At 49.3% G+C, this 12,891-nt stretch overlaps 6 protein-coding genes across 7 annotated transcripts; 5 read left to right on the top strand and 1 right to left on the bottom strand.

Annotated features, from left to right (window-relative positions):
* Positions 1–84: 84 nt before the first annotated feature.
* Positions 85–1,190, top strand: FOXG_00736 (uncharacterized protein). Its single transcript, XM_018377307.1, has 3 exons — positions 85–577; positions 630–771; positions 822–1,190. The coding sequence occupies exons 1-3, from the start codon at positions 146–148 to the stop codon at positions 1,004–1,006; spliced, it is 759 nt and encodes a 252-aa protein (XP_018233009.1). The 5' UTR covers positions 85–145; the 3' UTR covers positions 1,007–1,190.
* Positions 1,191–1,314: 124 nt separating this feature from the next.
* FOXG_00735 (replication factor C subunit 5) lies at positions 1,315–2,804 on the top strand. The gene is made up of 3 exons (XM_018377306.1): positions 1,315–1,494; positions 1,551–2,173; positions 2,236–2,804. Exons 1-3 carry the CDS (start codon positions 1,408–1,410, stop codon positions 2,582–2,584), a joined length of 1,059 nt encoding a protein of 352 aa, XP_018233008.1. The 5' UTR covers positions 1,315–1,407; the 3' UTR covers positions 2,585–2,804.
* Positions 2,805–4,187: 1,383 nt separating this feature from the next.
* Positions 4,188–4,334, top strand: FOXG_17940 (uncharacterized protein; the record flags this gene model as incomplete). The annotated part of the gene is made up of 1 exon (XM_018397960.1): positions 4,188–4,334. One exon carries the CDS (start codon positions 4,188–4,190, stop codon positions 4,332–4,334), a length of 147 nt encoding a protein of 48 aa, XP_018233007.1.
* A 1,493-nt stretch (positions 4,335–5,827) lies between these two features.
* FOXG_00734 (acetyl-coenzyme A synthetase) lies at positions 5,828–9,771 on the top strand. 2 transcript variants are annotated; one of them, XM_018377304.1, is made up of 6 exons: positions 5,828–6,416; positions 6,477–6,500; positions 6,649–6,675; positions 6,733–7,895; positions 7,948–8,613; positions 8,670–9,771. In XM_018377304.1, the coding sequence occupies exons 1-6, from the start codon at positions 6,200–6,202 to the stop codon at positions 8,730–8,732; spliced, it is 2,160 nt and encodes a 719-aa protein (XP_018233005.1). In that variant the 5' UTR covers positions 5,828–6,199; the 3' UTR covers positions 8,733–9,771. The 2 variants fall into 2 exon arrangements, with proteins under 2 accessions (XP_018233005.1, XP_018233006.1); XM_018377305.1 differs by having other exon boundaries at positions 6,477–6,675.
* Positions 9,280–9,960, bottom strand: FOXG_17939 (uncharacterized protein). Its single transcript, XM_018397959.1, has one exon. The coding sequence runs from the start codon at positions 9,773–9,775 to the stop codon at positions 9,404–9,406; it is 372 nt and encodes a 123-aa protein (XP_018233004.1). The 5' UTR covers positions 9,776–9,960; the 3' UTR covers positions 9,280–9,403.
* A 423-nt stretch (positions 9,961–10,383) lies between these two features.
* Positions 10,384–12,413, top strand: FOXG_00733 (uncharacterized protein; the record flags this gene model as incomplete). The annotated part of the gene is made up of 3 exons (XM_018377303.1): positions 10,384–10,879; positions 10,943–12,238; positions 12,388–12,413. Exons 1-3 carry the CDS (start codon positions 10,813–10,815, stop codon positions 12,411–12,413), a joined length of 1,389 nt encoding a protein of 462 aa, XP_018233003.1. The 5' UTR covers positions 10,384–10,812.
* Positions 12,414–12,891: the final 478 nt, after the last annotated feature.

Here is a 12,891-nt window from a genome sequence, read left to right as displayed (position 1 = left end):
CGCGAGGTCCGTGACTGCGAGCTAAAGTGGTTCCAGGTTGTGAGCCTTGAAATTTAGGCCTCAATATCAGCCCACCTTCGGCATCGGGAAGATTTTCTGGAGCTCCGTTGTTCGAGGCAGCTTCAAGTCAACTCCGGTCGCCGCCATGAAGATCGCTAACACCTCGGCATTGCTCAATGCCTTCCAGGGATTGAGGTTATGTGCCTCTTCGCCTCTGCGACAACTTCACGCCCCTCTTCGGCAATCTTCGAAGACCCTTGATGCGATTCGACGACCTCAAAATGTCCGAGCCTTTTCGACGACCCCCTCAATGTTGGGCAACTGGCTTGAGCCAAACCTGAACCGAAAGAAGAAGATGGCAAAGGGACGACCTCGTGTGGCTACAGGTGGTTCGACCAAGGGTACGACAGTGATTTGGGGCGACTATGGTCTGCGAATGACGGATCACCACCGAAGAATCAGCGCCAAGCAATTGAAGATGGCCGAGGACACCATTAAAGTGCGACTTCGAGGTCAAAAATACCGATTGTATAAGCGAAAGAACTGTAACGTCGGTGTATATGTCAGCGGTAACGATGTAAGGATGGCCTTCCCGGACTTGGGTGGAACTTCGGCTTATGGCTTTACAGATGCGTATGGGTAAGGGTAAAGGTTCCTTCGATCACTGGGCAACCCGAATGGCTGTTAGCCAGATACTGTTCGAAATCCGAGGACGACTTCACGAGCAAGTTGTGAGAGATGCTTTCCGTTTGGCTGGTAACAAGCTGCCTGGTGAATATCTTACAACCTTATTTATTGAGCACAACTAATCACAATCTCAGGTCAATGGGAATTCGTTAAGAAGGGAGAGCCTCCCATGGTTGGAATTACCAAGTTGGACGGCGTGACTCTAGAAGAGTTGAAAAGACCTCGACGACACATTGCTCCCGTTGAACTGCTGGAGGCTTCGTCGCCTACAACTGAGACTCTGGTCGGGAGCACTTCTGAAGCTTCCCGCAACCCCTAGAGATTTAGACTGATGAGACAATGCCATGTACATTATAGAGGTGTAGATCTGTTGTTGTAACTTGTATGAATACCAAATTCTGGATCTACTAATTCTGGAAATAAACAAAATGAGATTTATATTCAATAGTCTTACAGCGGCATAGAACCGACGATAAAGTTCATCTTTTCTTGGCGACCATAAATGCTTTTCCTTGTCGAAACAATTTTAATTCGTGCAATACCTATCCTATCGCTCGTTGCCTGCTGAACGGATGTCGGTCACACTTGGATGCTGTGCACGGTCCACTTCATTTTCAAGACATCATCCACTCTGCCACTTTACGCGACAACGCGTCTTCCACCATTTCCCAAAAAGCTGTCTCGACACAATTCTCATCTCCAGACCAAGCAGCTTCCACGATGGCACTTATTGTTGACAAGCACCGACCTCGGTCTCTTGAGACCCTCACATACCATAATGAGTTGTCAGATCGTCTTCGCTCTCTTGTAAGTCAATAAGCCTGGCCTGGATGAGCAGCATTGTTGACTAGTATCACTTTCAGGCCCAGAGCGGTGACTTTCCTCACCTACTTGTGTACGGACCTTCAGGTGCTGGAAAGAAAACCCGAATCGTCGCTACGCTGAAGGAGCTCTATGGACCAGGTGTGGAGAAGATCAAAATCGATGCTCGAGTATTCCAGACGACTAGCAATCGCAAGCTCGAGTTCAACATTGTCGCCTCCGTCTATCACCTCGAAATCACACCATCCGACGTTGGAAACTACGACAGAGTTGTTGTTCAGGACCTTCTTAAAGAGGTTGCGCAAACGCAACAGGTGGATCAATCAGCGAAGCAAAAGTTCAAAGTCGTGGTCATCAACGAAGCGGACCACCTGACGAGAGATGCACAAGCAGCTCTGCGACGAACGATGGAAAAGTACTCGCCCAACCTACGACTAATCCTCTTGGCGAATTCGACTGCCAATATTATTGCTCCGATTCGCTCAAGAACTCTACTGGTCAGAGTAGCGGCCCCAACGCACGAGGAAATATGTGATGTGCTAGCCGTATCGGCGAAGAAAGAGGGCTGGCCCGTTGTGGAGGGTCTTCACAAGCGAATAGCGGAGGAGAGTGGACGAAACCTTCGACGAGCTCTCTTGATGTACGAAGCCGTCCATGCACAAAAGTACGTTTCCCCTAACGAAGTTGATGGCTGTGGCGTGAAGTAAAAGCTAACCTAATTGATAGTGAGAAAGTCACTGATAGCACAGTCATCCCACCGGCAGATTGGGAGGCCCTTATCGGCCAGATCGCAAAGGAGATCCTGGAAGAACACTCGCCAGCCAGGATCCTGCAGGTGCGGTCAAAGCTTTACGACCTCTTGACACACTGCATCCCCCCCACTACTATCCTCAAGACCTTGGCGTTCAAGCTGATTGCCCTCATTGACGATGGATTGAAGGGCGAGGTTATTCAGTGGGCGGCTTTCTATGAGCATCGTATCAAGACCGGAACCAAGGTTATATTCCATCTGGAAGCTTTCGTGGCGAAGTTCATGAGAATTGTCGAGATGTATTTGATGAGTATGGATATGTAATTATACTAGAGGATATTCGGCGTTTAGGAAGGTTGATGTAGCAAAATCTACGGAACTCGACGGTACGTGCGTGTCGATGCTTCACTCTATCTCACTACCAGTCATAACTCTTGTAATGTACTGCATGATATAAGCTGGTAAAGGAGAATCATGGTCATGTTGTGAAGTGACTGAACAAGAGATATTGGCTCTAAAGAGTACACACGGGTCTCGTGAAACGTCAAACTTGAAACACCTTACTATAGAAACATACCGTGGAGCCCCGGACCCGATACGGAGGGTCATGATGAAGCGGGGGATGAGGATGGGGAAACGGAACCTTGTTTAGATACCGTGTGCCTGGCTAGAACGCATGGAGAAATGGAAGGAGTATTATTGGCTATATGGTATTTCCTACAAGTTGGAGAGCATCACTGATACTGACAAACTTACCATGCTAAGTCCGTTGTTGGTCTTATATAGAGATGCCTGTTTGGTAAGTTATTATATCTTTTATTTCAGTTTCTTTAGCGGCCAGGATGAGAAGAGATCTGTAAAACTTAAGCCAGCTAGTTTATTGCGAATATGGGAGTAATCGATATCCTCTTCAGTAACTTTAGTGAAAAACAAAAGTTTACCGTGTGATGCCGCATTCACCACTGAGAATAACCGCGGGAACTCATGAGGAAGACCGGCTGGATGAGAGGAGGAGCCAGATCTGACCTCCGTAGTGTGTGCGTGAACTGTCTTTCCAACGAGTGCAAGTTCAGGATACTGCATGGGAAAGGAAAGGCGGTCATGGCAAACGGACAAGTTCCATTCGTTGATTGCATCACTTTATGACAATATCTCGGTCGAGTCCCGAAGATACGGCCAGCCGGCAACATTCTAGATCTAAAGCGTGGCTGGAATTACGGGCGAAGCCACAATCTTGGGGGTTCAGTGGCTTCGGCTATGAGATGCACGTCGAACCGACCGTTGGGGCACAGATCAACATGGGGACAGGGATTGACTTGAAAGATTGACACGAGGATACCAATTGGGGACGGTCATCATGATGGGCGATCTTGCGGGAAGCTAGCGGCGACACGGAGAATCGCTTTAGCCTTTATTTTTCGTTACAGAATCTATGAAATTAGTGATCTTTGAGACACATGTTGTACACATGTTGATAAATGCAGTAGCACGTAGAACAATGTCCTCGTCTCCAAATTTGTGTTATATATGTTCGAGTCACTTTGGTACACAATCTTCAATACCGTACCAAAGGTGCTGCATCAGAAATATGTAAAAAACATTCTCCAAAAGAGGGAAGTATAGAGTACATACAGTATTCTCTACAAAGACCCGCAGAGGGACAACGGAAATGTCCTAACAAACTCAACTTTGTTGAGGGAACTCACAGGGAATTAGACCCTGAATGTTTAGCCATGAAGGGGCGAAGTCGGAGGCTAAGATAGGCCAATCAAGTTGTACAAATCTTGACCCCGAATGCGGGGGGCGTGTGAGGGGCATCTGCAGCTGCCACGCTGCAACAATGTGGGGTCAAATTGAAGCCCATTAAAACCGATTGCCTCGAAACGGCAATAAGAGCACAACCAGTAGATAAGGAAACACGCCGTATATGCAGACGTTACTGCTGGAAGTGTCGCCAGTTGGGAGCCAGAGCACTGAACCCTCCGAACAGGGCACTCATCGTGGTAGCGATCTCGGCTCGCTGTCGACAGACAGGGTCAGTGTCGTCCTGCATTGGCGAAATGCAACGCCTTAACCGGGTTCCACTATATTGCCGGCCTCCCAAAACTCCACCTCCTTCGTGACTACGATCAATCACATAACACGTTTTGGCTATCGGTACTCTTCTGTGTGCGGCCCCATAGCGGCTCCGTCATTTTGGATCAAGGAGAGGCAAGAAAACTTCAGGAACTCAATCCTAAATGACAAAAAGACTTAGGTAAACTTAGGTGAGGCTTAACTTACCTTTAGACTAATTATTTTTGACACCTAAACTTAGGGTCTGAAGTTTTCTTGCTCCCTGAGGTGGATGCATCTCTTCCCAAGGCTGTTCAATCATACTTCCTGAGTAATGTTCTGTAATATCTCAATCATAGTAGCCGGAATGTTACTCTGGCGGTGATGACACACCTAATTGTGCATGCTTTGGCTGTCTGTCTGCTGGCTGACATCACCGGTTCTGTTTAAGAAATAATCTTCTGTTGACCTTGAAGCATTTGTCTATCCGGCTGCCGCAGATAGTTCGGCAAGCTAGCGAGTACAGGGATTTGATGACGCCAATTCTTGATAGGTGGATATGCCAATGCATCGTCGATGATATCAAATTCGAAGTCATGTTACTATGCAGCATGAGCCTCCAGTAATGAGGGCTGAGAAGGTATCAATGCTCGTAGAAACTCTAGTATCTCATTACCTATTATCTCAAGTATATTTCTCTTAATTTAATTCATCACCAACAACAGAGTGCGACATGTCAATGATTATGGCTGCCTACCTAGGTAACGTCCAGTGGAAGCCTGAAGAAGATACGGCCATCCTTAATTATCGGGGGCAGTGCTACGTAATTACGGCATGTATCATTCAACCAAGTCGAAGTGAACTTTCTCTGCGCTGTGTTTTCAGTAGAGAACGACAAGAAAAACCAGCATAGGCCAGACAGCATGGTAATAAAGTAGATGGTAGCATTCAGGCCATCGTGTTATAAGGAAGACAAAAGCAGAAAAGCTAGTGAAGCCATTAATGCATTCTTTCTCGGGCGTAGGGCTTCGGGCTAGAACCGATGCGGTCTGATATGGATGAATGGCCGGGAGGATAATAGGATCATGGCGCGGCAAAAGAGTATCAAATGTAGCGGCCACAGTTCACAAGTTCTTGTATGTATATCACATTGGCATTTGTGTAATGCCGACGTCAAGTCGCATCTTATTTCCAAGGCTCATATTGCTCACGGGCAGATGCCGTGCTTAGGATATTGGCCACTCTGAATGCCGAGAATTCAAGTGTGAATCTTTGGTGACGATCAATAACGACTATCAAACTTTCAGGTTGTATGCACTATTACAGAATTTCCAGCGGATGTGAGTCGCTAACTCGCTACTGGTTATTCGGGACTTGAGGTGGCTCGGGGGAAAGGATCACGGCAAGACCCCCCCGGTTCGCCGGCCGCAGCTCGGGTTTGGTGCCAACACCACTGAGACTGATCCCAGTTGGTGCAGGTACCAGTGACAAGTCACAACAGCCGGCCGGGCCTTCCAATGATGATGGACCCATTTGCCATAAAGAAAGCTCCCCCCCGCAAGCCGGACCTCATCAAACCTTTGGATCCGTCTCAACTATTTCTCCAGCTCCTCCCCCTACTCTAAATCCAACTAAACACTTCCTCTCTACTTTACTCTTCATTGTCTTCTCCAATCTCTCCTCCAATTCAGGTACCTACAACTCAACTGCGGGATCTCTGTATCTCCATAGAACAGCAACACCGAAAGCTGTAAGTCCTGCAAATACAAGCAGTTCTGACAAGCTACACGGTCACGCTACCCCGCCATCAACGTCGCACCTGCAGGCGCAACGCTCAACGAAAAAAAAAAACTATTTTGAAATCAACCCCCAGCGACAGACACAATGGCAACCGCCGTCGAGCAACCCCAAATGCCCCAGGAGCTCAGGACTTCGGCTCCCGAGTCTCTCCCCAAGAGTGCCATCCCAGCCGCCGTCGCTTCTCCCGTTCCCGCTCCTGCAGCCACCGAAACTGTCTCATTGAGAGCTGAGGAGGTTCCCGCTCCCGCTCAAGAGACAAAGGCTCCTGTAGTCGCTGAGGCTCATCTCGTTGATACCTACCGTAAGTTTGCGCAACCAACTTTACCTGTCGTTGGAGCTGCATCGCTAACTTTCAGCTTAGACCCTCCTCAGCGCATGTTTGCTAGTATGTCAATTGCGCCCCTTTGTTTTCTATTGAGGCAAAATTACTCGCCGCAGTGTCTCCCGCTAGACCCTGCTGTGTGGTTCTTTGCTTATTCTTGACTCCATCGTGCTCCGTTTACCTGGCTCATACTAACCTTGCAACCCGGCAGAGCATCCCCACCGGCCCCACCTTGCCAGTAAGTGATCCCGGTTTCCGCACCGGAGCCTCAACATGAGCTGACCCACTCTCATAGACCTCGAAGAATACAAGCGACTTTACAAGGAATCCATCACTCAACCCGAGAAGTTCTGGGCTGAGCGCGCACGCGAGCTCATCTCCTGGGACCGCGACTTCCAGACCACCCGAAGTGGTTCTCTTCTCAATGCTGATGTCTCCTACTTCAACGAGGGCCGCCTGAATGCCTCATACAACTGTGTCGACCGTCATGCTTTTAAGGACCCCGATCGTGTTGCCATCATTTATGAGGCCGACGAGCCCACCGAGGGTCGCAATGTCACCTACGGAGAGCTCCTCCGAGAGGTCTCTCGTACCGCCTGGGTTCTCAAGCAGATGGGTGTCCGCAAGGGCGATACCGTTGCTATCTACCTTCCCATGATTCCCGAGGCCATCATCGCTCTCATGGCCTGTGTCCGTATTGGTGCCGTGCACTCCGTTATCTTTGCTGGTTTCTCTTCCGACTCTCTCCGCGACCGTGTTGTCGACGCCGGCTGCAAGGTTGTCATCACAACTGATGAAGGCAAGCGAGGTGGCAAGTTGATTGGCACGAAGAAGATTGTTGATGACGCTCTCAAGCAGTGCCCTGCTGTTGAGAACGTCCTTGTCTACAAGCGTACTGGCTCAGAAATTCCCTGGACCAGCGGCCGTGACTTCTGGTGGCATGAGGAGGTTGAAAAGTGGCCCAACTACTTCCCTCCCGAGCCTGTCGCTTCCGAGGACCCTCTATTCCTCCTTTATACCTCCGGCTCCACTGGCAAGCCTAAGGGTGTCCTGCATACAACCGCCGGGTACCTCCTCGGCGCTGCTATGACCGGCAAGTATGTCTTTGACATCCACGAGGGCGATAGATACTTCTGTGGTGGTGATGTCGGCTGGATTACCGGTCACACCTATGTCGTTTATGCTCCTCTTATGCTCGGTGTATCCACAGTTGTATTCGAGGGTACACCTGCCTACCCCAACTTTTCGCGATACTGGGACATCATCGAGAGACACAACGTTACTCAGTTCTACGTTGCCCCCACCGCTTTGAGACTGCTGAAGCGTGCCGGTGACGAGCATGTTCGTGGCAAGTTCGCTCACCTTCGCGTACTGGGCTCGGTCGGCGAACCTATCGCCGCCGAGATCTGGAAGTGGTATTTCGAAGTTATTGGAAAGGAGGAGTGCCACATTGTTGATGTAAGTTTTTCATAGGCATGGGTTTGGTGGCCGCCGCTAACATTGATCATAGACTTACTGGCAAACCGAGTCTGGTTCTCATGTTCTCACGCCCTTGGCTGGAATTACACCAACCAAGCCAGGCAGTTGTTCTTTGCCCTTCTTTGGGGTTGAGCCCGCTCTCATCGATCCTGTTTCCGGCGAAGAGATTCACGGAAACGACGTCGAGGGTGTACTGACCTTTAAGCAGTCCTGGCCTAGCATGGCTCGCACCGTCTGGGGAGCCCATAACCGGTACAGAGAGACTTACCTTGATGTCTACAAGGGTTATTACTTCACTGGAGACGGAGCTGCTAGAGATCACGAGGGCTTCTACTGGATTCGGGGTCGCGTTGACGACGTCGTCAATGTCAGCGGCCACCGATTGTCCACTGCTGAGATCGAGGCTGCTCTGTTGGAGCACCACTCTGTTGCTGACGCAGCTGTCGTCGGTATCGCTGATGAGCTTACTGGCCAAGCTGTGAATGCCTTTGTTGATCTCAAAGAGGGCGTTGAATCAAGTGATGCTCTGCGCAAGGAGCTTATTGTCCAAGTGCGCAAGAGCATTGGTCCTTTCGCTGCTCCCAAGGCGGTGTACGTCGTGCCTGACATGCCCAAGACACGAAGTGGCAAGATTATGCGACGAGTATTGAGGAAGATTGTTGCTGGTGAGGAGGACCAGCTCGGAGACATTACTACTGTAAGTCATCTCCTTCAATTACCTCAAGTGGCATTTGTAGCTAACATAACACACAGCTTTCTGATCCTTCTGTTGTTGAGAAGATTATCAAGGCTGTTCACGATGCCAAGCGCAAGTGAGGTCAGTGACAAAAAGGGTTATAAAGACATGATGCATATTATCTAGTGGAGTTATATACCATGGATACAAGGCAAGCGGGAAAGGAATAGTTTGCCGACAACGGAAGCGGCCTGGAATCAGATTCCCGCTCGGTGTTTGGGGTTGATGTTGGGATTCAGCCACGACCTGGAAGAGGATCTTGATGGCTTAAGAACCATTTTTATGAGGTTGATTTATGAGCATTGCGGTCTAATTTTTCTCACATGTTTTTTAAGCTAGCAAGGCAAAAAGAAAGTCCAATAATGAAACATTGGTTAAGACATCAATGACGTCCGTGGTGCAGGGTAGTGGTGTCAAAGAACCTAACTGCAACCACAACAAGTGATTGATGTCAAAACAAGGTTCTGCACGAACCTGTCTTCGAATGGCTGGATGTTTCCTTTTGTTAAGTTTAACTTGGAGGAGATTTGGATGAAGAAAAACAGCCTATTACGCCAGCTTCCAAAGGACGCGTGGACACAGATCGCTTTGAAGTGGGATATCAAGTGGGATGAAGCTGAAGAGCAAACGGTCACGATAATTTTTAACGACGTTCCAAGATTTAAGCTTCAGTATTTCTGGGCCGTCGCGTGGGACCACGGGAGGTCTAGAACGAGAAAGGACTTGAACGGTTTTCACAGTTGCAGAGATATCAACCAGCTCCACGAGCCAAAGGCGCCAATAGATGGTCCCACTGGAGTGCCAAGGGTGATGAAGCCGTCATCGTTTTTGAGGGCTGTTGGTGTGTGAGTTGCAAGGGTGGGATAGTTTGAGAGTAGGTAATTTTTATTTCCCGCTGACTGGAGGCTGCGTAAAGTTGAGGGGCCGACTTGATTCTTTGGCTCGTATACCTAAGGTATTTAAAGAGCAATGATTTAAATGAGTTCCCGATGACATCGTGACATCGTTGTAAAACAAGCCTTTTAAGCCACGGCGTTTGATAAGAAATTTTGGGACAGCGCGATAAAGTAGCAACAACGTGGCAGCAGAGTCTATCGTTTATCTGGGTAATAAAGTCTGTCATCAACACCTTTTATGTCCCATAAATATCAAACTCGTCAATGCCAAGAAACTTGAAGATGTAAATGACTAGCAGCGGGGAAGATTAGTCTAGTCTAGGATTGTAAATGGTTGGATGAAAAGATACGAGGGCGGAAACATATTGACCTCGGTCGGATGCACCGGTGAGGCTTTGGGAGGCCGCCTGTAATCAGATGGACTGCACTATTAATCGGAGTTGAGCTGTATGCTGAATACAAGGGTTATCGATTTCTGTTGCCAAGCCTCGAAGATGGATCTGTCAACATCCGTTAACACTGAGTTTCATAACAACTCTGAGATGAGATTCACGGCAAAGTTGACAGTTGCTAGTCTAGTAATGGCTGACAAGCGTGACGCTTGTTGTTAGGGAGGCTATGCAGTGGGAGAACCGCGCGGCCTTTGGCTCGTGATTCGCTGGCCAAGAGACTTGGTTGTCCCTCCAGCATCCACACCCCAGCCCTCGGGAACCTTGGATCCCTTGGCGTGAGAGGTAAAAGCCAACGGCGTTGGAAGGATCTAACCTGACCTAACAGCCAACAGGCTCTAAGCACCCTCCGCCACACTCTGTTTTGCCTTTCCAACTCCCTACAATCGGACTGGAGTGAGCTGAAATATCCATCCCGTACCTTAGTTCCATGTACTGTATTATTCAGATCTCATGCTGATCATGCTACACGATTAACCGTTTCGAAATCTTTTCTTCTTCTTCTCCTCCTCTCCTCCTCCTCCTCCTCCTTGTGTATCTATCCTTCTTGTTCTACCTCGAGATACTTGGACTCTGACTTCTTTCTCCACATTCTCCTTTGACGTTCCCAATAAGTTCCGTCATACTTCCGACTCTATTTTCGGCCGCTCCGTCTGACGATCTTCGTCTCACCTTGATTACTTCTCATCTTACAACATCCGTTCCCCTCAACTCGACTGTTTCTTCTGTGTTACTGTATGGCCTTGCAGTGATATCTCTCTCAATCGGCGCGTCGCCATTTCTCTCCCAGGACCGTTCGAGGTCCGATAAACACCATGGTATCATTGCGGTCGATTGCGACCGCTATTGCGGGTGTGGCTTTGTTCTTTGAAACCTCACTAGGTATGTTCAACACTCGAAATTTGCCTCATAGTCCGGGGCAGTCTTCTAACATCCTCGGAATAGCGAGCTCAGTTAAGCGCAACGCCGTTAACTATATATCTTTCATCGATGAGCCTGTAATCAACACACCATCACACCGTATACGCGCCGACTCGCACTTTGATCTCCTATTCTCACTACACAATGGACAACAAAAGATCCGCCTCAAGCTTGAACCGAACCACGACATTCTGCACGAGAACTTCGCTATTACTCACATTGGCGCCGACGGTGCCGTGCGATCTGTCGAGACAGTAAACCGGGAGGACGAAAAAGTATTCAAGGGACATGTGTTTATTCAGCGAGTCGGACGGGAAGGTTGGACAAATGCTGGCTGGGCAAGGATAACGATGCATCGCGATGGAAAGGAACCTGTTTTTGAGGGCACTCTGCGGATCGACGGCAACCATCACCATATCCATACCGGCACCAACTACCAGCAAGTTCGACATGAAGATGACCCTATTCTGTCAGCATCAGAGGCTCGGGATGATGTTATGGTTGTCTGGCGGGACTCGGATATCATGTCTTTTAATCCTACTGAGCTCAAGAGGCGTGGGGCTTCGGCTGCACTCTGTGACTCTGACACATTGGGTTTCAACAGCAAGTTTCATGAGCTCCAAGACTTTGACACATTTGGCGCGGCAAACACCAAATCCCTTTTCGGTCGCCAATCTATCGACACAGGCACAGGGAACGACGGTTCGAGTGTTGACCTTGAATCTACAATTGGTTCTGTGAACGGCTGTCCAACTAGCAGAAGGGTTGCCCTTCTAGGAATCGCAACTGACTGTGGATACACTTCCACATTTAACTCTACTGAAGCTTTGAGGAAGAATGTCATAAGGATGGTCAATGATGCCTCCGAAGTTTACGAAAAGAGCTTCAACATTACGCTGGGTATCCAGAACCTCACCATCAGTGACGGATCATGCCCCGGAAGCCCATCGGATACAGCTCCTTGGAACCAGAAGTGTTCCAACAGCGTCGACTTGTCCGATCGCCTTAACTTGTTTTCCGCCTGGCGCGGTCAGAATGAGGACAGCAACGCCTACTGGACTCTTCTGAGCACTTGCAACACCGACTCTGCTGTTGGCCTTGCATGGCTGGGTCAGCTCTGCCGCCCCGGGGCCTCAGCCAACTCCAACACTGGAGGTCGTAACGAGACAGTTGCTGGAGCCAATGTGGTTGTCAAGACTTCGGCAGAATGGCAGGTATTTGCTCACGAGACAGGGCATACTTTCGGTGCCGTCCATGATTGCACTTCTCAGACTTGTCCAGTCTCGTCCGATGCGCAGTCGTGCTGCCCCTTGAGCAAGAGTTCGTGTGATGCTCAGGGTGACTTCATCATGAACCCATCTTCAAGGGAGGGAATCAGTGAATTCTCTCCTTGCACCATTGGAAACATCTGCTCAGGTTTCAGACGTAATGTTAATACGGAATGCCTCACTGATAACAGAAACGTCAAGACCATCTCGGGCCAGCAGTGCGGTAATGGAATCGTCGAAGAAGGCGAAGATTGCGACTGCGGCGGTGAGGCCAGCTGTGGCGATAATCCTTGCTGTGATGCAAAGACTTGCAAATTCAAGGGCCAGGCTGAGTGCGATAACTCGAACGAAGAGTGCTGCACGGATAAATGCAAGTTCGCATCTTCAGGTACTGTTTGTCGATCGAGCACAGGCCCTTGTGATCCCGAGGAGAAGTGCACAGGAAGCAGCGCGACATGCCCCAAGGACAAACACAGCGACGATGGCACAGACTGTGGTGATAGCCTCCAGTGCGCATCTGGTCAGTGTACATCGCGAGATGAGCAGTGCCGAGCAAACTATCAAAATACGACATCCTCCAGTGTGAAGGCTTGTACCAACAGCTGTCTTTTGTCTTGCCAGGCATCAGGCGATGGCTTCTGTACGCAACGAAACCAAAACTTCCTCGATGGTACACCTTGCGGCGGCGGCGGCCGATGTCAGAAT

This window comes from Fusarium oxysporum, chromosome 1 (assembly GCF_000149955.1).
Source record: "Fusarium oxysporum f. sp. lycopersici 4287 chromosome 1, whole genome shotgun sequence".
NCBI classification, from domain to species: Eukaryota; Fungi; Ascomycota; class Sordariomycetes; order Hypocreales; family Nectriaceae; genus Fusarium; species Fusarium oxysporum.
Note: the sequence above shows the minus strand (reverse complement) of the source record. Positions and strands in the feature narration are given on the sequence as shown.

What these genes read in the sequence shown, in the direction of transcription:
- FOXG_00736 (XM_018377307.1), top strand. Translation starts at nt 146, where the DNA reads ATGAAGATCGCTAACACCTCGGCATTGCTCAATGCCTTCCAGGGATTG. An exon ending in TATATGTCAGCGGTAACGAT is followed by an intron (nt 578 to 629) that starts GTAAGGATGGCC and finishes ATGGCTTTACAG; the next exon opens with ATGCGTATGGGTAAGGGTAA. An exon ending in GGCTGGTAACAAGCTGCCTG is followed by an intron (nt 772 to 821) that starts GTGAATATCTTA and finishes TCACAATCTCAG; the next exon opens with GTCAATGGGAATTCGTTAAG.
- FOXG_17939 (XM_018397959.1), bottom strand. Translation starts at nt 9,775, where the DNA reads ATGACAGACTTTATTACCCAGATAAACGATAGACTCTGCTGCCACGTT.
- FOXG_00735 (XM_018377306.1), top strand. Translation starts at nt 1,408, where the DNA reads ATGGCACTTATTGTTGACAAGCACCGACCTCGGTCTCTTGAGACCCTC. An exon ending in CAGATCGTCTTCGCTCTCTT is followed by an intron (nt 1,495 to 1,550) that starts GTAAGTCAATAA and finishes TATCACTTTCAG; the next exon opens with GCCCAGAGCGGTGACTTTCC. An exon ending in GAAGCCGTCCATGCACAAAA is followed by an intron (nt 2,174 to 2,235) that starts GTACGTTTCCCC and finishes CCTAATTGATAG; the next exon opens with TGAGAAAGTCACTGATAGCA.
- FOXG_00734 (XM_018377304.1), top strand. Translation starts at nt 6,200, where the DNA reads ATGGCAACCGCCGTCGAGCAACCCCAAATGCCCCAGGAGCTCAGGACT. An exon ending in TCATCTCGTTGATACCTACC is followed by an intron (nt 6,417 to 6,476) that starts GTAAGTTTGCGC and finishes CTTTCAGCTTAG; the next exon opens with ACCCTCCTCAGCGCATGTTT. An exon ending in AGCTCGGAGACATTACTACT is followed by an intron (nt 8,614 to 8,669) that starts GTAAGTCATCTC and finishes CATAACACACAG; the next exon opens with CTTTCTGATCCTTCTGTTGT.